This window comes from Macrosteles quadrilineatus, unplaced genomic scaffold, assembly GCF_028750875.1.
Source record: "Macrosteles quadrilineatus isolate MER2022 unplaced genomic scaffold, UCM_ALF_1.0 Scaffold_5__1_contigs__length_97177068, whole genome shotgun sequence".
NCBI classification, from domain to species: domain Eukaryota; kingdom Metazoa; phylum Arthropoda; class Insecta; order Hemiptera; family Cicadellidae; genus Macrosteles; species Macrosteles quadrilineatus.
Genome location: NW_026542598.1, coordinates 83,345,933 through 83,371,550, shown reverse-complemented (window position 1 = coordinate 83,371,550; position 25,618 = coordinate 83,345,933). Strand labels below are relative to the sequence as shown.

The 25,618-nt window shown below is 33.8% G+C and overlaps 1 protein-coding gene across 2 annotated transcripts in view; it reads left to right on the top strand.

Annotated features, from left to right (window-relative positions):
- Positions 1-6,953: 6,953 nt before the first annotated feature.
- Positions 6,954-25,618, top strand: part of LOC128995103 (hairy/enhancer-of-split related with YRPW motif protein-like) — a 70,692-nt gene continuing 52,027 nt past the window's right edge. For both annotated transcript variants that reach the window (XM_054420004.1, XM_054420003.1), the window contains exon 1: positions 6,954-7,154. In XM_054420004.1, the coding sequence (XP_054275979.1) occupies positions 7,148-7,154 (7 nt within the window). In that variant the 5' untranslated portion in view covers positions 6,954-7,147. The remainder of the gene's footprint in view (positions 7,155-25,618) is intronic.

Genomic DNA, 25,618 nt, shown 5'->3' with positions numbered 1-25,618 from the left:
ACATCCTGTACAATTCCACAAATTTACCTTTAAAAAGCTACAATGAAGAATATATGCAAGAATATAAAATATACAAGAATATGTGATGCCTACGATGATGACACAATTATTATTATGTAATTATACAACAGACATGTATCAAATAGCTTTTTTCTCCCCACCCCTCTTTCCTGTATGCCCCTGATAGCCTACAGCTCATGTTTAAAGCTTTTAGTGGCTTATCAGGTGAAGTGCTGCATTTCACTGCCGCGGGAAATGCGTTTTCATTTCATTTGAAAACATCACCTTGCATCTCTTTCACACAGGTCACACGTGGTGTCGATAAATATTATTATCCAACAGTGTTTGTATTGTTTATTGTTTTGTGATAAACTCAGGGGTTTTTATAGATTATATTAAATATTAAATACAACGAATTAAGCTAAAAAATAGGTCATTGTATCGGTGTTTCAAAGACAATTGTGGATCAAGGAAAACGGAGTTGTATTTCCTATTTGTCGAACTCAGCTGTTAATTCCAACAATGAAAAGAACATCTGTTTTGGTTATGTTTTGTCTTCGCTACTTGAGACGAAAAACATAATACCAGTTATGTGACAATCGTTAACGGTGATTATTAATTGACTATACTAGGAAAGAAAATGTGTTTTGTTGGTCAGATTTTGCCAAACCGGAGCCGTTGTAACATGTTAACAAAACCCGGAATGAAAATCAGATGTTCGTTACTACAACTATAATGTAACTTACAATGTAAATGTTGGGTGAGTATATCAACAATATTTTTACGCCACACTACATTATTTTGATGAACTTTCCACGCAAGGATTTAGTCCAGAAAACAGCTGTTTGCCGCCAGCTTATTCAAATGGGGTTTCATTGCGTAATACTGTTCTGCAATGAGTTTTACCGGACACCAATCAGCTGATTATACTGTATTTTCGTGGCAATTAGTGGTTATAAACAAAAACATAACCTCTCACGACTAGTGATTTTTAGTCCTTTAGTTGGTGGAAATATATAAGGATTTGTACGGATTAAGTAGTATGGCGTAAACTATCGTACGTAACTCGTCCAAAATGTGTGTACCGGACTCGTATGGTAATCCCGTACTCGACTTCGTCTCGCACGGGAACGACCACACTCGTCCGGTAAACACTTATTTTCAGGACTAGTAACGTAATATACTATTCGTTATACTGTACTTCCCCATTATGCTGACCAGATAATTTCTTACGTTGTTTGCCATTTCATATCAGCCCACAATTTGATTTCGTATGGTTTTGTCAAAATAATAACAGCTGTTCTCTATAATGCGTTTTCTCTGCTAAGACAATAATAAATTCGGATTCGTCGAATTTGTAAGTTGTACACTATAGTGAACACAAAAAAAACTTTTTGTTAACAATTAAATAATAGTTTTATCAATCAAGACCATTTTTTCCGCAATGTCTACGGAGGAATTTTAAAATCAGAAAATTTACAGCTGATGACCTTGCCTCCAGCTGATTTAGCCCCGCAACACATGTATTAAAAATAGCCGTTTTCGTTGATAATTAAATATGGTGTTTTTATAAAATTATTTTGATAATTATTCTTCCTGTAATATTTGTATACTGTTAAGTAATTCTTTCTTCAATTAATATTGCTCTCGTCTTTTAAAAATATTTGTCCTGTTAATTTTCTACAAATCACCACTCGCTTTGTTAAAGGTTTGGTCTAAACACAAAAGGTTATCTAAACATACGAGATTCATTTAGTCTACCGACATCTTCGCAATAACCTTCCACAGATTATGGAAAAGTAATCCAAGTGATTTAATGACATAATTTTATTAGTGTAACATAGCGTTTGAAGCTTGTAACATTGACTAAAGAACATGTCTGTTCTTCAGTTATGGATCGTGTACTTGCTGAAACAAAGTTTGTAACGTGTATGCGAAGTTATCGTAAACTTTATGGGGGATGAGGTTTTGACGTAAAAATAACAGAATGTTCTATAAACTTTTAGGTAATATACTTTTTCAGCATAAACACTTCTTGACAATAAACATGCAAACTTTTTAATAAAACGACCCATGAACCAAGAAAAAACTTTACATAACAGTAGCATCGAATCAAGATTAAAATATATAATATTTTAAATAAGCTGTTGAGCTAATATTAAGTCACATATCTTAATTGGCAATATAAATACTATCGTATTGATGTAAATAACTTATGTTCATCATCAGGCAAACAACATTGTATGTTTTTATTACAATAAATTCCCTTTTGTAGACCTTTAGACCACAAATGTAAAGATAATTCACAAAATTGAAACATCACTGATATATTATTAGTTACATAAATAAGAACATTCGATTAGGCTAAATGTGACATAAAATATATTTTTTAGCGAATTTCCCTATAGGGAAGTAGCTATTACCGTAGGTGGCACGGTAAGACCTAGACCCGGGACCGATTTACTTTTTCATTTTGATGTCCCCAGAGGCCAGAAACACCATTCGTTCAAATTTTCATATATGTATATATATAGACTTATATATATATATATATATATACGTCCGTGAACGCGATAACTTGAGTAATTTTTGTCCGATTTTGATGAAATTTGGTTTAGAGGTGTAAAGCGGGATAAACTTGAATGAGTTAACGAACCAGCACGATCGGACCATGGGAACGGGGCTTTACGGGGGGTTTTATGGGGTAAAAATTGGTTTTTTTCACTTTTGGCCCTCAAAACACAAAATTTCCCGATTTCTCTTTAGACCTTTTTAAAGAGCTTAAAAAAACAAATAATTTAGTATATAAAAGTATTTTTGTTCAATTATTAATAACGAAGATAATTTAAAAATTTGTAAATTTAAAATTCCCATGATATTATGGAGAATATTGTCAAATGTTGTAGTTTGCTTGTTTATGGATATATTTTGATCAAACTTGGCAAATTTATTTATTTTTTTACTAAGCTATCAATATTTTACTCAAAAACACACTTTATTAGTTTCCTTGTAGCAGCAAACCTAGGTACTCGTTAAACCTAATGTTATTAAAATATATTTAACTAAAAATCAATTCAGACAATTGGAAATTCGCTTAGTTGGCAGGTTTTCTGCGGCAGGGGTATTTTTTATTAAAGATGGTTTAATTTATTGTAAGTTTAAAATTTAGCGCCAACCGAACTGAAAGTTACTTAACCATTGTTTTAAAGTGTAATTTTCGACCTGTGAATGTATATAACAATATTTGGTAAATACTTATTCATTTAATTTCACTGATTTGAATTTAAAATTATTATTGGTTTAGTAAAACATTACGTAAAAGCTATAGATATCTACTAGCAAATGCCAATGAAATTCATGTTGGAAACTTTATTTTAAAAGGTAAACAAAGTTCGAAATGTATGTTCACTAGCTAAAAAATTATGCAGTATGACGAAAATCGTGTTTTTCGGCCCTAATTTATTTCCGACCTCGGCTTCACCTCGGGTGTTGATCAAAGTCCTGCGTCAAAAAGAGCATAGGATATGTATGTGAATAAAAAGTCTACTTCCAGATTCCAAAATCATTGGTGAACTCCTTTAAAACAATCGTATTATCATGGTTATATTTTTACAAGTTGAGTTTACTAGATGTGAACTCTTATTTGCCAGTAGGTGCTGCTGTCCAGCGGCTGTAGAGAAAACTACTTCAATATCTTCATTGAGCAGAACCCCAACAGGACTCTTAAAAAATTATTTAACCAAATATTTGTACCAAATAAAAAAACTAATGATTTTAAGTATCACACGAAATCTTCCATGCTGTTCAGAAAAACTATAAAAACCAAGAAATGCTGGTTGTGCATTCAGGAATTTTCTATTTTTTTAATATTTTGCCACCTAATTCGGCTAATTTGCCTCCATAATGCCCAAAATTTTCATAAATTGTCTACTGAGAATCAAGGACCCTTCGTTGTATAATTTACTTCATTCAACTTTGTGAGTGATTTTTGAAAACTGGAAAACTAGAACAAGTGTTTAAATTTAATAGGTTGAGTGGAAACCAAATAACGTTAACCATATATTCTTAATGATGTTAATAAAATATGTATACGATTACCTCAATGTTTAGACTTTTCTAAGCTAAAAATACAGCTTTTATGACTAAGTTGTAAATTAGGTTTTTTTCTCCATCGAATAATATAAACACGAACACGTAAAATTGTAAGTGTAATATATCACAGTATACTTCAAAACAAGATGACATTACTTTTAAATTTCATCAAAAAATTGCTTTTATTTCAAATATAAATACCATAGCCTAGACCAAACCCAAGAATTGCTAATTGCAATACTCTTGTTTAAAAGATCCTACGTTCTAATACGAGCCATTTTTAATTACTTGTATTCCAAATTTATTGTAGAACACGAAAATAACATTATCTATTTAAATCCATTTACAGGCAATTGAGATATTGCTATATTAAGTTTAAAAACATGGTCATTTTTTGGACAAATTTAAAAAAATTCTTTAGGAAGCTAATTTTTAGACTTAGAACCTCTTATATGCATCATCACACTTCACTTACTTTGTACCTACGCCAAAACATTTTTGTCACACTGAGTACCAAACACCCTGTATTGTTCAAAGCAACAATTTCACAGAAATTGGCTAGAAAATTATTGGCATAAGATTTTGAAAGTACTCTATCGTTTTAAGGTAAAAATATACTAGACAAGAAAGGCAACACTCATTTTTATTTAGCAGCGTCAGCAAAAAATATGGTTATGGTTGTGATGTCAGACCACAATACAAAGTTTATGTTAAACCGTAGGTCTCATGGCCCTAAAAACACAAAATTTCACAATTTCTTTCTAAACCATTTTGTAGAGCTTAAAAAACAAATAATTTAGTATATTGAAGTGTTAATATGCACCTAATTGTTACGGATAAAATTCCAAAAAAATTTAATTTTAAAATTCCCATGTTATTCTTATGGAGAATAAGCCAACTGTTGTAGTTTGCTTGTTTATGAACATATTTTGATAAAATTTGGAAAATACATTAATTTCTTACTAAACTACAGTACCTTTTAAAATTTTACATTAAAAAAAACTTGTTTACCCTCCCTGTTGCAGCAAACCTAAGTACTCGTTAAACTAATTCTGTTTAAATAGGGAACAAATGTGATATTTTTAAGGAGATATTTTAGTGTAAATCGAATCAGGCAAATGGAAATTCGCTAAGTCTGCAGGTTTGCTACTTCCCTATAGGGAAATTCGCTAAAAACTGAAGAATGATATAGAAGAACAAATAATATAATGTAATTTTTATTTTTGGACCAACAATGATACCCAAAATAAATAACAACTTGTATGCGTAGTTTTGGTATACTTGCAATGCGAGAAAAAAATTAAACATATTGCATCATCCTACATATTAAATTGTTGTTCATCATAAAAGTAGACAACTGAGTAACACCGGTAACACGAAACCCCAAAATTATGACATTTTATTTTTAATCCAATGTTGGAAAAAATAAATATTATTTGCATCCAGACACGCAAGCAATGGAGTCCCAAAAGTTCCACGTTACGCCGCTAGAGTGCTGGATGGGTCGATGTGGCGTTGTGCTCCACGTGACCCCAACACATGAATGGCACGTGACTTGTGACGTCACGGCTCACGTGGGACGAGGCGTGGTATTTTCGCCCGTTGCCAACATCACGGCACAAAATTATCGTACGTTGTCATGTTGTGGCACACGTGAGCGTTATGCGTTTACTCGAAATTTATAGAAATAGATCTTTGTAATGTTGAATGAAAAGAATTACGTAATGAGTGCTGAATCGGTTGAGGAAATGGAATTTCACTAAAATTATGTTTCATCTAAAAGGATGCTTGGAAACTTTTAGATATTTTATAACAGAAATTTGGTTCTCAATTTTTTAATTAGTTATAGCCATAATGGAGTTACTTACTACTGTGTCTCTTGTGGACGAGTATTTTCTTTTCTGATTGATTTATTGGCAATTAAAATAATAAATTAAAATATAAGTAAAATTAATTTTATTTTTTGTATTTTGAGTCCTGTGGAAGAATGTAATCCTGTAAAAGAGGCCTACACAATGTAACTTGTATCATAGATACAGGAGTAGGCAAGACACTTCTTTAGCGTTTACTATATGCTTGATGTAGCAATCAATGCACTATTGAGGTTTTAGGTTATGTCTTAGGTCAAACCTTGTCAATGGTCAAACCTAACCCAAAATACATAGAGGTCATTTAAAGGAAAACGCCCAAAAGAGTAATACAAATGCTCTAAAAACAAACGGTTAGTAAAAAAACTCAAAATGTTAGAATTAAACGTTTCCATTTTTTTATACCGTTTTGAAAGAACTTATATTTATTCATTTTGTCATTTCAACGCCGGATGCATTTTTCCAGTGAAAAATTATATTTTTTTTAAAGAACGGTGTACTAATGAAAATGAAGTTTTACAGTAGAGAATGCAATGCTTTAAAACACAGTGAATATCGACCTGAATAAATAACCAAGCAACTCAGAAACATGACCATTGTTTCATTAAATTACAGTAGCAAATTTAAATAAATTTTATACAATAACTACAAAAAAAATGTTGTATTAATTAATGTTTTCTTCTCAATGATTCAGGTTGTGGCATAGTCAGCTGGCCAACAATGGACCTTAATACACCAGCTGAGTATGAAATTTGACTCATCAAACATTAAACTGACCGCCATATCAAAATGGCTAGCTAGTGTGCAATAAGCAAGTTTCCTGATCGTCGGATTCCTTTTCCAGTATGTAGATTTACAACCGAATTAAATACGAAGTTCGGCAACAATGTTGGCACGAGATACGATAATATCGTACATGGTACCACTGCAACACTGTTTCCACGACGACAGCGCCCCGCGCGGGCTTATCCACGAACTACCCACAGGCCCACAGCAACATTGAGTGCGTATCCAGATCGGGTTTATCCCAAACTTTTCCGACACATTTCTAGTTAAAGGTGGATTAACATTTCGAGTGTTTTATACCGTGTTGTGGTCAGTGTCGGACTGATGTTCAACCTCTATTTGAGACGAAATGGAGCAGTTGTCGTTTTGGGAAGAATCAACCATACCTAATCACATCAAATATGATAAGTAAGTTTTGACAATTTACGCATGACTTGACAACTAGTTAGGTGTAATTGGGAATTTGTGGAATCTATGCGTTTGGGAGTAGAGGTAATAGGACAATATGACCCCACTTTCGGCGTTTTTGGACCCAGGACTTTTGAAATTTTTTGGCGAAAAAACACCCAAAATAGGTAAAATATGATGGTTTTACCCTATTTTTGGCGTTTTAGAGGCTATATGGGGGCATTTTTTGGTTAAAAAATGTTATTAATACTGAAAAAACAAGCCTGGAAATGAAGAGCTTTTTTTGACCACTTTTTTTAAAACCCAGCTCTCGGCACGTGAACTCGGACGCGCTCCCGACCCATAGGTTACTTCTGATCCCCAGCGATGACAAACTAAAAGTCTTATGAAAAAATGTTAGAAACAAAAATTGAGGAACATCTAATCATCTATACTTCTTCCACTGAAAGTTTTTCTCTGACCGAAAAATAAAAAAAATCCTCGCTTACTTACTTTTTCATGTTTGCTTTGAGTAACCTTTTTATATTTTCCTTAATTAATAATTATACAGTGGCATAAATTAAATTATATTTATATTGTATTAAACAGTAGTTTATGAAGAATTTTAATATATAAATTTTATGCTATAAATATTTTTTTTAGAAGCTAGACAAACATGTAAGTGATAGGAGGCGCATCACTTTGAACATCGTCATGCCCCCGACAGTGCCGTGCTGGTAATACCTAGAGTTTGAAACTATTGCTATTGTTGAAATTATATTATTATAACACATTTACATACAAAAGAAACTGGTAAATGGTTTTAAATTGTTTAACTTTTTATGCTGTATTATTATGTTGAAGGCTATTTTGGTTGCTGGAATTTTAGCTGTTTTGTTGTATATCAAGCCTTTTTTTTAGATATAAGTATTTTTAAACAATAAATCAGACCTTTATTTACTAATGCTATTATTATATTACAATGCATTGGCATACAAATGAAAATGGTTTGATTTATTTGTACTCATATAAAATAATATAATTCTTTTGAGTTATAGGGATGTCTGGTGATTAAATCACAAATTTAGAATATTTAATAATGGACTTTTAAAATAATGGAATTAAGTATAGACTTATAACATTTTCATGATAACTGTTTGATTTATTTGTACTCATTTAAAATAATGTTAAAATAGTATTTGATTTTTATGTTGTATTATTGTTTTTTGTTGTTTAAAAGTTGGAACTAATATAGTGTACCTAAATTTAACCATTTGTCGTATCTCAAGCAGTTTTTGAGAAATAAGCATTTTAAAACGATAAAGTCACACCAGTAATGCATGGAGTTTGTAACCATTACTAACACTGATATTATGTTATAATACATTGTCATACAAATGGAACCATTTAATTTATTTACCAAATGGTACTCATATAAGTTTTAGATTTTTAAATTTTTACCCTGTATTATTGTTTTATATCAAAAGTTGAAATCAATGTAGTGTGCCTAAATATGTTTATTTACTGTATCTCAAGCAAATAGATAGAATAGGATAAAGAGGTGTTTTTGGTGTTTTACCTATGAGAATAACATGGGGAGATTTTAAGCCACTTTTTAAAAAATCGTGCTTATTTATACATTTCTATATAAATGTCCAACTCCAAAAATATTTTCAATCCATATTAATGTCTGTATCATGTGAGATTTGTACCAGTTGGTTTGAAATATTTATAAATATAATGTGTTGCTGGAATCACTTTAAATGGCAAGAAACACATAGTGTTGGGACCTCTGGTAAAATATTGGATTTTTTCTAGTTTGGATTAAATATTTGTGAAAAATTGAAAAAATATGTTTTTTACTCAACTATTTTAGCGTCTTGAAACATGTATTACCGAGGAATCAGGCAAATATTTCGTGCTGAAATTATATTTTACCTTACGTGAGAACTTGGAATCATTATTTAAACTTAGTCCTGCTCCACAGTATTATTGCAGGCTTGCTTCTCGTCCCAAGTGGTGAATTGTGTACAGTTTATGCGTGGTGCAAAGACTGGGTTTTCTTTTTAGTTGTGACCAGCTCATTCCTAAGATGCTAGATGGTATCCACTTTGCCTCTGAACATAAGCAAATTGTAATCTTCAGTTTAGGACTTAAAATTAATGTCGGATGCTATGCCTCTTTAATCGGAAGTTTGGGTTGTGATGAGCTCAACCCCTATCACCAATATCAGCATAGATCCATTGAACTATTATGTGTTATTGTACTTTGTGCTGATTAATATGTGTTTGGTAAATTAGCATGGCACAACACACAATCCCACATCTTGCTAATCGTAGTTGGTAGTTTAACTTAGCAACGATAATAACAAATTATTATGTCATTGCATTATTATGTCATGTCGGGGGTCTATTTGGTGGTCAAAGTAGAAGTAGGGAGCATTGACTTTCTACAATCATGATGAGATATCCAGCCAGAGCCTCAGACTGTAATAAAAAAATAGATGAAAATGCAAACTCTAAAGGCCCTGACCATGTTGTATACTTCCAGGCTGGAACAACCTTTACTTGGAATATTGTATATAAATTGTTTGTATACATAAGACTCTTGTAGTGAATGTACTCTTTGATGAAAATACAAAATAAAGATGAAAACTACTTTATGCAAAGAAGATAAAGTAATTGTGAAGGGTAGCTACAAACAATTGCATTTTAGTGAGCAATTAAAGTTGCTATAATTATTGGGATTGTTTTGGGTAAGTTTATAGATATGCATTGTGTTTACAGGAATTAATCATAGTGGGGATGCCATTTACATCGAGACATATCGATTTAGTTAAAGTGATAAAACGAAGACCATGATAGTGGTGGATAAAGATTTTATTTGTTGAGCAATCGATATGAGAAGGAGTTTCTTGTTAAACAATAACCTGGAAAACCAATACAACATAATGCACTGTCATCCCTTATTGGTATTGTAACTTACAAGCTCTGTTGTTCTTTACTCATTTTCAAAAACATATAAATTATAAAATAAGCCATTTTGTTGTTCATTTTACTGTTATGTATTGCAAGTGTATATATTGAAATAAATGGTTAAATAAATGTAAGTTGAAAAATGAGCCTTATTTTGTCACTAGTTTATTTACATTGATTTGAATCACATTTTTGAACTAACAGATGATTAAATTATTAATTGCATAACATTTGAAACATAGAGATACAACATTTACATTATTAACTGGAAACTATAGATCTATATTATTGTATGAACATAATTTCTGTATTTCATATATGTAAAAGCAATGAGACCATGCTAAATTACAGGATTCAATAACAAAGGAAGCTGATATTGTGCTATATACCTGAGGGTGTAAATATAGAGGTGGGCATTTCCATAGAGACCTAATGGCGAATTAGAATGTGAAAGTTCTATGGTAGAAATATCAAGTATGCAAGAGTGATCATCAGAGGTAACATGGTCATCAGGCAATTCATAGAGAGGGGTCAGTCAGGTTGAACTAGTATATTGCAGTGATTCATCCAATATAGAAACAATAGTTACAAATAACCAGAACCAATTACTGAATATTGTAGTTACCAGTTTTCCTATCCTACTGTTAAAATATGAACCTCATTTTAATATGAGTTGGTGAGTTCATGCCCGGTAACATGAATGTAATAATGGTTCTAAATGTATTTATCTTATTTTATGGTAGATTTCACTATGTGTGCTTACTCTATGGTAAAATTCTTTGAGATCATTTAATATTTAACGCACTTAGATTAGTGAATAAATCATCAAAGTGCGATATAAATATGCTGGGTGAAACGTATTAAAACTTGCTTCCAGTTTATCTATTAAAGGATTGTCAAACGTCTCGGTTTTGCTAACTATGACCTGGTGTCCCGAAAAGGGCTCTTAAGACCATAAGATGACAATACATAAAGTTTGGACTATTGACTGTGATGTGAATTTATGCATACTTTGTCATACAAATTTTACACTATAGTATTTTTACGAGTTCTGACTGTGACTGTGATGTGAATTTGTGTGTATTTCATCGCATAAATTTCACACTATTTTCACTCATTTTATACCACTATTATGATGTGCTGTGCCTGCATGAGTGTGTTGAGCCATGAATATCATAGACTACCAAGCTATAAGGACGTATGCTAGAACTGATCTAACCTCTGCCAAACCCTGAATACGAGCCTGGAGGCACAGACTTTGGACCAAGGATCAATAATTGTAAATAGACAAACCTGTGTGATAGGATATAGAACACTGAAAAATACAAATGTTAGAAACTTTAGTCTTTTACTTATTTACCCTTACCACCCTCTGTTTTGGAGGAAACTGCCTTACAACCAACATTATGAAGATTGCATTAATACTCATGATCTTGGTCATTATAAAATTTATCAAACATAAATCCGTATTTGCCATTATTCATAGACCTTTCCTTGTCTATTATGAAAAAGCTATCCAACACTGGTGGTAAAGACTTTTATATTGATGAAATGAAAAGTCATTATTAATATGATTGTTAAATATAAGGTTTAAAATTTATATTGCCTTGTTTGGATAATATTAGAAAATGTACGTTGTCGCATAAATGTTTGCGTACTTTCTATGTAAAAGCAGTTAATATTTTTATGTTGACCCATTGAGAGAAATTGTATACTATTTGTACTATAAAAAGTCTATTCATGCATATCAGTCCAGTAAAAGTTCTGTTACAATCTAGTCATAGGTCAGTCTCAATTGCATCCATAGTTTCTCAGTCAACCTGTCAGTCATTTGGTTACAGTCTGTTTTCTAACTCTTCATTAACCAATATTGCATAACATTTTTTATTTAAAACACAATATTCTATAAAATTTTCATTGGCCAGTTGTTGTTGATTGTTATAAACAGTACTTGATATACAAACACATACGTTGTCATCAGTCAGGCGTCCAAACAATTAAAAAATATCGTTGAGAAGAAATCGGTTGTTGTATTTAACAACATAAAGGTCGATTCACAAATGGTATGTAATAGTTTAATCATGTCACAGTGTATACAACAACTGACTGTGACTGTGATGTGAATTTGATTAGTTGTGTGAAATGTGTGAAAATAGTGTGAAATTTTTGAAATTGCTTCCAGTTTATATGTTGTCATTAAGCAAGCGTTTAAAAATCCAACAATATCGTTGAGAAGAAACCAGCTGTTGTATTTGACGACATAAAAATCAATTCACACATAACACGTCACAGTTCAATCACATCAGTTACGACACCGTGTATACACCAACTGACTGTGACTGTGATGTGAATTTGTGTGTACTTCGTCACACAAATTTTACACAAATTTCACACATATTTCACACATTTCACACAACTAGTTGTGTGAAATGTGTGAAATATGTGTGAAATTTGTGTAAAATTTGTGTGACGAAGTACACACAAATTCACATCACAGTCACAGTCAGTTGGTGTATACACGGTGTCGTAACTGATGTGATTGAACTGTGACGTGTTATGTGTGAATTGATTTTTATGTCGTCAAATACAACAGCTGGTTTCTTCTCAACGATATTGTTGGATTTTTAAACGCTTGCTTAATGACAACATATAAACTGGAAGCAATTTCAAAAATTTCACACTATTTTCACACATTTCACACAACTAATCAAATTCACATCACAGTCACAGTCAGTTGTTGTATACACTGTGACATGATTAAACTATTACATACCATTTGTGAATCGACCTTTATGTTGTTAAATACAACAACCGATTTCTTCTCAACGATATTTTTTAATTGTTTGGACGCCTGACTGATGACAACGTATGTGTTTGTATATCAAGTACTGTTTATAACAATCAACAACAACTGGCCAATGAAAATTTTATAGAATATTGTGTTTTAAATAAAAAATGTTATGCAATATTGGTTAATGAAGAGTTAGAAAACAGACTGTAACCAAATGACTGACAGGTTGACTGAGAAACTATGGATGTAATTGAGACTGACCTATGACTGGATTGTAACAGAACTTTTACTGGACTGATATGCATGAATAGACTTTTTATAGTACAAATAGTATACAATTTCTCTCAATGGGTCAACATAAAAATATTAACTGCTTTTACTTAGAAAGTACGCAAACATTTATGCGATAACGTACATTTTCTAATATTATCCAAACAAGGCAATATAAATTTTAAACCTTATATTTAACAATCATATTAATAATGACTTTTCATTTCATCAATATAAAAGTCTTTACCACCAGTGTTGGATAGCTTTTTCATAATAGACAAGGAAAGGTCTATGAATAATGGCAAATACGGATTTATGTTTGATAAATTTTATAATGACCAAGATCATGAGTATTAATGCAATCTTCATAATGTTGGTTGTAAGGCAGTTTCCTCCAAAACAGAGGGTGATAAGGGTAAATAAGTAAAAGACTAAAGTTTCTAACATTTGTATTTTTCAGTGTTCTATATCCTATCACACAGGTTTGTCTATTTACAATTATTGATCCTAGGTCCAAAGTCTGTGCCTCCAGGCTCGTATTCAGGGTTTGGCAGAGGTTAGATCAGTTCTAGCATACGTCCTTATAGCTTGGTAGTCTATGATATTCATGGCTCAACACACTCATGCAGGCACAGCACATCATAATAGTGGTATAAAATGAGTGAAAATAGTGTGAAATTTATGTGATGAAATACACACAAATTCACATCACAGTCACAGTCAGAACTCGTAAAAATACTATAGTGTAAAATTTGTATGACAAAGTATGCATAAATTCACATCACAGTCAATAGTCCAAACTTTATGTATTGTCATCTTATGGTCTTAAGAGCCCTTTTCGGGACACCAGGTCATAGTTAGCAAAACCAAGACGTTTGACAATCCTTTAATAGATAAACTGGAAGCAAGTTTTAATACGTTTCACCCAGCATATTTATATCGCACTTTGATGATTTATTCACTAATCTAAGTGTGTTAAATATTAAATGATCTCAAAGAATTTTACCATAGAGTAAGCACACATAGTGAAATCTACCATAAAATAAGATAAATACATTTAGAACCATTATTACATTCATGTTACCGGGCATGAACTCACCAACTCATATTAAAATGAGGTTCATATTTTAACAGTAGGATAGGAAAACTGGTAACTACAATATTCAGTAATTGGTTCTGGTTATTTGTAACTATTGTTTCTATATTGGATGAATCACTGCAATATACTAGTTCAACCTGACTGACCCCTCTCTATGAATTGCCTGATGACCATGTTACCTCTGATGATCACTCTTGCATACTTGATATTTCTACCATAGAACTTTCACATTCTAATTCGCCATTAGGTCTCTATGGAAATGCCCACCTCTATATTTACACCCTCAGGTATATAGCACAATATCAGCTTCCTTTGTTATTGAATCCTGTAATTTAGCATGGTCTCATTGCTTTTACATATATGAAATACAGAAATTATGTTCATACAATAATATAGATCTATAGTTTCCAGTTAATAATGTAAATGTTGTATCTCTATGTTTCAAATGTTATGCAATTAATAATTTAATCATCTGTTAGTTCAAAAATGTGATTCAAATCAATGTAAATAAACTAGTGACAAAATAAGGCTCATTTTTCAACTTACATTTATTTAACCATTTATTTCAATATATACACTTGCAATACATAACAGTAAAATGAACAACAAAATGGCTTATTTTATAATTTATATGTTTTTGAAAATGAGTAAAGAACAACAGAGCTTGTAAGTTACAATACCAATAAGGGATGACAGTGCATTATGTTGTATTGGTTTTCCAGGTTATTGTTTAACAAGAAACTCCTTCTCATATCGATTGCTCAACAAATAAAATCTTTATCCACCACTATCATGGTCTTCGTTTTATCACTTTAACTAAATCGATATGTCTCGATGTAAATGGCATCCCCACTATGATTAATTCCTGTAAACACAATGCATATCTATAAACTTACCCAAAACAATCCCAATAATTATAGCAACTTTAATTGCTCACTAAAATGCAATTGTTTGTAGCTACCCTTCACAATTACTTTATCTTCTTTGCATAAAGTAGTTTTCATCTTTATTTTGTATTTTCATCAAAGAGTACATTCACTACAAGAGTCTTATGTATACAAACAATTTATATACAATATTCCAAGTAAAGGTTGTTCCAGCCTGGAAGTATACAACATGGTCAGGGCCTTTAGAGTTTGCATTTTCATCTATTTTTTTATTACAGTCTGAGGCTCTGGCTGGATATCTCATCATGATTGTAGAAAGTCAATGCTCCCTACTTCTACTTTGACCACCAAATAGACCCCCGACATGACATAATAATGCAATGACATAATAATTTGTTATTATCGTTGCTAAGTTAAACTACCAACTACGATTAGCAAGATGTGGGATTGTGTGTTGTGCCATGCTAATTTACCAAACACATATTAATCAGCACAAAGTACAATAACACATAATAGTTCAATGGATCTATGCTGATATTGGTGATAGGGGTTGAGCTCATCACAACCCAAACTTCCGATTAAAGAGGCATAGCATCCGACATTAATTTTAAGTCCTAAACTGAAGATTACAATTTGCTTATGTTCAGAGGCAAAGTGGATACCATCTAGCATCTTAGGAATGAGCTGGTCACAACTAAAAAGAAAACCCAGTCTTTGCACCACGCATAAACTGTACACAATTCACCACTTGGGACGAGAAGCAAGCCTGCAATAATACTGTGGAGCAGGACTAAGTTTAAATAATGATTCCAAGTTCTCACGTAAGGTAAAATATAATTTCAGCACGAAATATTTGCCTGATTCCTCGGTAATACATGTTTCAAGACGCTAAAATAGTTGAGTAAAAAACATATTTTTTCAATTTTTCACAAATATTTAATCCAAACTAGAAAAAATCCAATATTTTACCAGAGGTCCCAACACTATGTGTTTCTTGCCATTTAAAGTGATTCCAGCAACACATTATATTTATAAATATTTCAAACCAACTGGTACAAATCTCACATGATACAGACATTAATATGGATTGAAAATATTTTTGGAGTTGGACATTTATATAGAAATGTATAAATAAGCACGATTTTTTAAAAAGTGGCTTAAAATCTCCCCATGTTATTCTCATAGGTAAAACACCAAAAACACCTCTTTATCCTATTCTATCTATTTGCTTGAGATACAGTAAATAAACATATTTAGGCACACTACATTGATTTCAACTTTTGATATAAAACAATAATACAGGGTAAAAATTTAAAAATCTAAAACTTATATGAGTACCATTTGGTAAATAAATTAAATGGTTCCATTTGTATGACAATGTATTATAACATAATATCAGTGTTAGTAATGGTTACAAACTCCATGCATTACTGGTGTGACTTTATCGTTTTAAAATGCTTATTTCTCAAAAACTGCTTGAGATACGACAAATGGTTAAATTTAGGTACACTATATTAGTTCCAACTTTTAAACAACAAAAAACAATAATACAACATAAAAATCAAATACTATTTTAACATTATTTTAAATGAGTACAAATAAATCAAACAGTTATCATGAAAATGTTATAAGTCTATACTTAATTCCATTATTTTAAAAGTCCATTATTAAATATTCTAAATTTGTGATTTAATCACCAGACATCCCTATAACTCAAAAGAATTATATTATTTTATATGAGTACAAATAAATCAAACCATTTTCATTTGTATGCCAATGCATTGTAATATAATAATAGCATTAGTAAATAAAGGTCTGATTTATTGTTTAAAAATACTTATATCTAAAAAAAAGGCTTGATATACAACAAAACAGCTAAAATTCCAGCAACCAAAATAGCCTTCAACATAATAATACAGCATAAAAAGTTAAACAATTTAAAACCATTTACCAGTTTCTTTTGTATGTAAATGTGTTATAATAATATAATTTCAACAATAGCAATAGTTTCAAACTCTAGGTATTACCAGCACGGCACTGTCGGGGGCATGACGATGTTCAAAGTGATGCGCCTCCTATCACTTACATGTTTGTCTAGCTTCTAAAAAAAATATTTATAGCATAAAATTTATATATTAAAATTCTTCATAAACTACTGTTTAATACAATATAAATATAATTTAATTTATGCCACTGTATAATTATTAATTAAGGAAAATATAAAAAGGTTACTCAAAGCAAACATGAAAAAGTAAGTAAGCGAGGATTTTTTTTATTTTTCGGTCAGAGAAAAACTTTCAGTGGAAGAAGTATAGATGATTAGATGTTCCTCAATTTTTGTTTCTAACATTTTTTCATAAGACTTTTAGTTTGTCATCGCTGGGGATCAGAAGTAACCTATGGGTCGGGAGCGCGTCCGAGTTCACGTGCCGAGAGCTGGGTTTTAAAAAAAGTGGTCAAAAAAAGCTCTTCATTTCCAGGCTTGTTTTTTCAGTATTAATAACATTTTTTAACCAAAAAATGCCCCCATATAGCCTCTAAAACGCCAAAAATAGGGTAAAACCATCATATTTTACCTATTTTGGGTGTTTTTTCGCCAAAAAATTTCAAAAGTCCTGGGTCCAAAAACGCCGAAAGTGGGGTCATATTGTCCTATTACCTCTACTTTTGGGTGAAAATTAATGGAAATTTGTGCAAAACGTCTTGGCCGGGTCACGTTTTTGACAACGTGCGGAATGGGCGTGGAGGGGGAAATGGAGGGGGTTAACACGTCATAGTGTCTTCCAAGTGTTCTAGAACTGTAAACAAACTATAAACACGTATCTGTCAATAAGTCGTCCTTTACATGTGTGTAATAAAACTACTTCGCAACCTATAACCATTGACTATTGGATACAGAAGTTGTTGTAAAAGTAAAAGCTATAAATTATGCATCCAAGCTCTAAATAAATCAATAAATTATACATCGAATATGGTAAATATTTATTCTACTTAAAATACTACGACGTTTTAACATAGAATAAAATATAGAACACTATAAACAACAAATGAAAAACTAACCCTTCGTCGTAAAAAGTATGAGCATTTAGATTGTATTTATGCATGATTTACTAAAATTCAAATGCACTTTTAAAACGAAAAGTCTATCCAACTACTGATACTTATTTTAATAATTATTGATATTCCAATGTGTTTGGTTAATATATTCCTGTCAGTTGGCCATTTTTCAGGATATGATTGGATATTGTCCACATGTTGTACCATTTAAAGTTTATATTAATATGAGTTTGTCTTAGAATCAATGTATGGTGAAATATGATTTTCATTTATCCCTACTACGAATAAGGCTGCCTTTGACACTTTCGCTCTGTGGCGTCATTATGTCGACACATCCAGTGATGCTCATTTCCTGCTTTCTTTCATACTCTCTTACTCTACTCAGTTTAGAAATAGGTTTATTTGCAGAAATCTTTTCTATCAAAATCTTAATTAGAAACAAACACATACACGAAGAGTCTTGACCTTCATTGAAAAATCCACCTTCAAATTTCTAATCTCTAGACAATACTCCTAGAGCACTGGCATTCAATCTTGGCAAAACGACAGAAAATAGAAGATTACGCCGAAGGCTTCCCCAAGACTTCTTGTTGTTCCTAAAGAGAATTGAACATGCGGCCTGCATCTACAGGGTGTCTCAAGTTTGAGCGAACCTGCAGTGTCATTTATGTTATTTTTTTCCATTTTGTTCAAACTTCCGTGATTAATGTAATGAGCCAGAAGATTTGGGAAAACTCAACAAGAAATGTGTGGAATAGCTTTGCACGCTCTTAATGTTATTACCATTTATTTTTTATCACAATAAACATGCACTAGTGTACATGTTGCTCGAATTCGAGCAATTGCAAAGTATTGCAGGAGTTATTTCAAAACGAATTGCACAGGTCATATTTACAATGAGTTTAAAAGAGTCAACTCAAAGATTATCGGTGTGTAACTCATGGAGAAATTCACGATGTATATAACGGTAATAAACATTTCCTGTAAATATTTGATCATATTTCGTAACCTGGTATTGCTTTTTAATGTTTTCTACAAACATTTCCTGACTTATAGCCAGGATCTTTTTTATTGATAAACCTAAAGCATTCCGGTCGGTTTTCTCCTTCTCAAAATGCCTCGCTGTACAGGCAATACAGGTCATTTATAGAGGGCCAATTGAGAACGAAAATTCGTTTTGGGGTAGTGTTAGGGCGCATTGGTAACCTAATAATTGAGATTGTCCAGGGTCAGGTGCTGACTGTGATGAATTACTACGCCTCCTGTCCATGTTTCGTTGTCGTCGCGTCGGAGGAATTTAAAAGAAAGAAACAAATAAACAAATTATAGCTACACAAAACCACGATAAATGCACAAATTTAAGATACAGCCATACTAACACGATCCGTCTTGGGGGATATGTTTATACAAACTCAAATAGTAAATAAATGTACTGCAATAATATTATACAGCTGATCAGAATGTAAACAATTATGTTCTGCATAAGGATAACATGGGAACTTTCGAAGTCACTGGGGCAGAGCCAAGGAACTTTTTCAAAAATGTAAGGCCAGTTTGCAAATCTACGCGACACGCTCTTTCCAATGAGACGTCAATGGATAAAATCGGTTAAGAAATGGCGGAGGAGTTCAACCGACAAAGTTTCATGTCGCGTATTAATTATATAGATTATACTATTGTTTTCAGATACGAGGATTACAAATCTTTTTATGTTTCATGACTATACATTTTGAAATTCGTATTGATTGTATTGGAGTGAGAACTCCAATGGTGAGAATGCTCTCCTTGGATGGGTCATGACATTATTACATACAAATCTATTAGAGTTAACGGGATTCGTACCCAAGCCCGCTGGACCAAAGTCCCGTGCTATGCTAGACTAGCCGCACCCTGTGAAATGTATGGTTACGTTTAAACTCAAGGTGTGCACATTTTTACCTTTCCCTAACCGCAATACGTTTTGTTGTTTACACGCCAGTACAGAACCCCGGAACCATCTCAATGCAAGGTTCCCGACCGGGAAGTTTTGTAAAGGTTAAGGTCCTGGGTATAAGTGCCCTAGATGTTTCGTCACTGTAGAAGTATGCTTATATGGTGTCGGGAAACACGCCAAGCAATTGTGCTTTAAGGGGGAAGCACATTTTTTGTATTTGTTAAGGGCCACGTACAATTGGGACTGGGACGGTGGCGTCGTCCTGTAATCCAACTAGGAGGTCACGAATTGTGGATATAGGCATGCACTGTGGATGTGATACTCCCTGGTGTGGATTAACGTCCGCAATAGTGAGTACTACGACTATCCGCAGTACTTAACGCTCTCGGTGGAGGAAGACCGTGTGCCCTGTGCGATAGGCATTTCCACTCAGTGCTCACCGCTCGGGCTCTTCCTTGCCCGTCACAAGTATATTTCCGAAACAACAAATAAGGTACAGATGAAAAATGCAATGGGATACTTAAGTGGTGTCTAGCACTAGTGCTGGTGTCTAGGGCAAAGTCCAACACCGTCCCCTCACCACACCACCCCTCACCATCATACTATAACGTTGATTGGAAGAGGAAAACCGAGAACGACTTTTCTGCGTTTAACCTAAGATGGTGTTCAAATTGGTTCATAACTTCGGGAATAGTCTCACTACACTGACACACCAGCCCAGATCACATTTCGAAAACTTCGGTAATTGATCAAGCAATTCTTATCGGCGTCCATGGTTTTGAGTCGACTTTGAAGTAGGAGAACCGATTGGCGTGCCATTCTATTCAGTTGAACAATAAACATTAATGTGATAGAGATTTAAAATTTTTGTCAAAAATTGTTTTATTTGATACAACCTTTTTCAAACAGAATTTTCTGGTTCCAACTGTACACTGCTTTAAAAATATTAGGCCAAGCTTCAAATTTAGAACGATGAAAAGTTTTACTTGCAGTATCAAAAAGCAGTAGCCAAAATCACTATATAACGTTACCCAATAACTCTTGTCGCAGCAAAGTCAAGTTCGATTTCTACCCTTGCATGTTATCAGTAACACGACACCGTTTGGTGGGCGAAGTTTGGCGGGTGTGTGTTGGCGTTTGGCGGGAGTGTTGGCACCTCGACCAGCTGATTCACAGACACGTGGCAAGTTATAACTGTCCTAGCCTCGTTGTAGCTTACATAGTTGCTGCAACAAATAAATACGTTGGAACCACTGCCTTCGTATACGACAAGTATACCCAGGCAAACTTGCAATGGACACCTTAAAATTGGCAGATTAAATTTGACTTTCTACAGAACACAACGTCCATTTTCCATGTAGTAATGAATGCAATATTGGGTTTTCTCTTCGTTGCCTGGACTACAATTATTCTCGTGGACAGCTGGGCCCAGTTTTTAACTATAAAAAAACTACTATATTTCAGGATTGAACCGGCGACCTAACGTTTGCTAGGAACAATGTTCTACAGCCACTCACCTACCAAATACAGTAATACCAAAAGACTATCTATTTGGTCTTTATAATGCAACTTTTCCCTACAAAAACAATGCATACTTAGGTTTTGTTGACACTCAATGCCTTTTCCTCAAGAATTCTCAGATCATTACCAACAATGAACTTTCAAAGCGTGTTACCGTTTCATCTTGACTCATCTACCTTTCATTTGACCTTCATAACTTGAGAGACTTAACATAGTTTCTGCAACGCAAATTGCAGCATCATTGACGAAACGATCTCTTGACGGTCTCTATAGGCTCTAAAGCTCTTTACACCAATACGAGAAGGTTGTGAAAGTAGTGCCTTTCATTTGTAGCTATTCATCTGTGTACCTTGACACCCAACGCAGCTATTGACTATCCCATTGCCACTGCTGAAGCTATAGCTATAGCTAGGATTGAGGTCGTTATGTAGGTATTGGCTAATTGACTCAAAGTATCTCATAGCCTATAGTTGATCGCATTTGATACTGCTTGCAGTGGCGTATCCAGGGTGGGGTTAGGGTTTTGAAATAATAACTTTTTAAATTACTTGGTTACTGTCAAAACGATCCATGGTAGTCCACAAAGACTACAGATGTTTCAACTGTCAAAAATAGAGCACATCTTTAGGTCTGAATGTTTAGCTCCCATGGTCGAATTCTAACATGAGGATGTGCTCCACTTTTTGACAGAACGAAACAGCTGTAGCCGTTGTAAACTACCAAAATCATTTTGAAGGTAACCAAGTACAGTAATTTTAACCTCTATTAGTTAATTCAGACCATCCAGAGGCCATTCCATCAAAAACTTAATTGAGCAATTGCTATTTTGAAACGGACTTTAAATAGCTTGCATTTATTCTATGTATCTGAAGTTATCTACTAAGTTTTCATTGCTAAAGCTATACAAAAAAGATCCTACAAGAAGAACCGACAAAATTGCACCACTGATTAGAAATACACTCCCATAATCCTATGTATGGACCAGCTGACGATAATGTTGAAGTTATTGATCCGGTACGCTTGAATGCGATGATGTCTTCATCGGTCTTAATTTAGCTAATTTCAAAAACCGAACTAAACATAATGGTTCATGAATTTGCATTTCGTCCTCTGGTACATCAAACGAGTGAAAAATTATTTTAAAACTTATACTACCACCCTAAAAATCACCTTCGACGCTATCAAGCGTCCTTCGTCACCGAAAATGAAACACTCATAAACCGAAACTTCAGATTTTAGAATATGGTTAGAAGTCTACTTGCAGTATTTTACAGTGTTATTATACCAGCAAACATAAGTCTTTTTAAGTAAATAGTTACAAGTTGCCCTGATGAGTTTAAAGCTGATAGAATCTATATACAGTGTGTAAATTAAGTATGGAAACAAATCTGTATTTTTAAAACCGAAATAGATAGAAATATTCTATTTGTGGCAATAATAGTTAACAAAGATTCCGCAATTTTTCACATGAAAAATATTTTTTTACCCCCCTAACAGGGTTGGTGGTAGGGGGTGACTTATTTTTTTCAAATAGCAACCCCTATTGAGTGACCCCTCATTTTGAAGGGTTTGTCAAAAGAAACACAATGACGCAAATCCGAGGTGAATATCTCACTCCTAGCTAACATGGCGAATATTCCAAAATGGGCTTTTTTTACAAAAATTACATTTTTCATTACCCACCATTTAGGCTAGGGGTGAAATATCTACCTCGGGTTTGCGTCATTCTTTTTCTTTTAACAAACCCTTCAAAATGAGGGGTCACTCAATAGGGGTTGTTGTTGAAAAAAATAAGTCACTCCCACCCCCTACCCTGTTAAAGGGGTTGAAAAAATATTGTTGATTAAAAAAATTGCGGAACCTATGTCAACAATCAATTCCACAAACAGAATATTTCTATCTATTTCGGTTTTAAAAATACAGATTTCTTTCCATTATTTGTGAAATTGGTGCTTTTCACGTACAATAAATCAAATTTTGGAATATCCGCCATTTGGGCTAGGAGTGAGATATTCACCTCGGATTTGCGTCATTGTGTTTCTTTTGACAAACTCTTCAAAATGAGGGGTCACTCAATAGGGGTTGCTATTTGAAAAAAATAAGTCACCCCCTACCACCTACCCTGTTAGGGGGGTAAAAAAATATTTTTCATGTGAAAAATTGCGGAATCTTTGTTAACTATTATTGCCACAAATAGAATATTTCTATCTATATAGAATATTTCTACAGATTTGTTTCCATACTTAATTTACACACTGTATATAAAAGGCAAAGCCCTCACTGACTCACTGACTGACTCACTCACTCATCACTAATTCTCTTACTTCCCATTTACCTAGGAGGCTGAAATTTGGTACACAACCTGGAAGCGAGTTAGCGTAGCGAACGAGCTAACCTGAAGGCAAGTCAGCGCAGCGAACGAGCTCAACCTAAAGGTGAGTGAGCGTAGCGAACGAACTTCGACCAGGACGTGATTGATCCATGCAAACGAGCTCACTTATGAAGTTAAACGGGGCAAAGCCCGCGGGTACAGCTAGTAACTAATAAATGTCATAATGAACCCCACATAGACCTAGGTCAGGTAAGGTTTGTTCACATAACCCTTAGTTAGACTGGGAAAATTTTAATAGTGACGTCTCTTGGAAATATCAGTTTTTTGTCCCAAAACTTGCTACCACTAATCACATTGACGTGGGGAGTGAGCGCGGGACTTCGGTCCCTGAAGTTCCGGGTTCAAATCCCGCCAAATCACCAATATATTTAAGTGAATGCCGCAACCCCTAGGTCTAGCCAGTATTGTGAAAAACAATCCCGGGCTCGTCCCTAACGTCCAAAACAGAAACAAAAAATCACATTTATGTCTCCCTCTGTTTCCAAAGCTCACCATTGAATATAGTGTTATATATTCAATGGTACCACGCGCAGGAGCACCTGTGGTAGCGGCTTGGACGGGACCTTGGGCCGTGACGGTCGTCTTGTCCCTAGTTCCAGGTCAGGGTTCCGCCGCGACCTTCCTCGCACTCGCCCGACACCCGGCACCCGGTCACTGGGTCAACCGCGCCAGGAGGGTGGAGATGTTCAAGGTCATGGGGGTTTGTCACTGTGGACAAATTTTGGGAGTTTTTTTGTTTACAATTCCCGGTGATGGTGATTTTAGGAATTGTGGATATTGTCCATCGCCGATCTGACCCCGTCTTCAGGTGATGAAATAAGAACATGACCAGATTAGTACAGAGTTTATATTGTATAGGGGATTATTGTGGACGTTTCCCATAATGCATGGGTAAACCATAATGACGTTTCGGGATGTAGAATCTGACACCGTCTTCAGGTGATGAAATAAGAACATGACCAGATTAGTACAGAGTTTATATTGTATAGGGGATTATTGTGGACGTTTCCCATAATGCATGGGTAAACCATAATGACGTTTCGGGATGTAGAATCTGACACCGTCTTCAGGTGATGAAATAAGAACATGGCCAGATTAGTACAGAGTTTATATTGTATAGGGGATTATTGTAGACGTTTCCCATAATGCATGGGTAAACCATAATGACGTTTCGGGATGTAGAATCTGACCCCGTCTTCAGGTGATGAAATAAGAACATGACCAGATTAGTACAGAGTTTATATTGTATAGGGGATTATTGTGGACGTTTCCCATAATGCATGGGTAAACCATAATGACGTTTCGGATTGTGGAATCTGACCCCGTCTTCAGGTGATGAAATAAGAACATGACCAGATTAGTACAGAGTTTATATTGTATAGGGGATTATTGTGGACGTTTCCCATCATGCATGGGTAAACCATAATGACGTTTCGGATTGTGGAATCTGACACCGTCTTCAGGTGATGAAATAAGAACATGACCAGATTAGTACAGAGTTTATATTGTATAGGGGATTATTGTGGACGTTTCCCATCATGCATGGGTAAACCATAATGA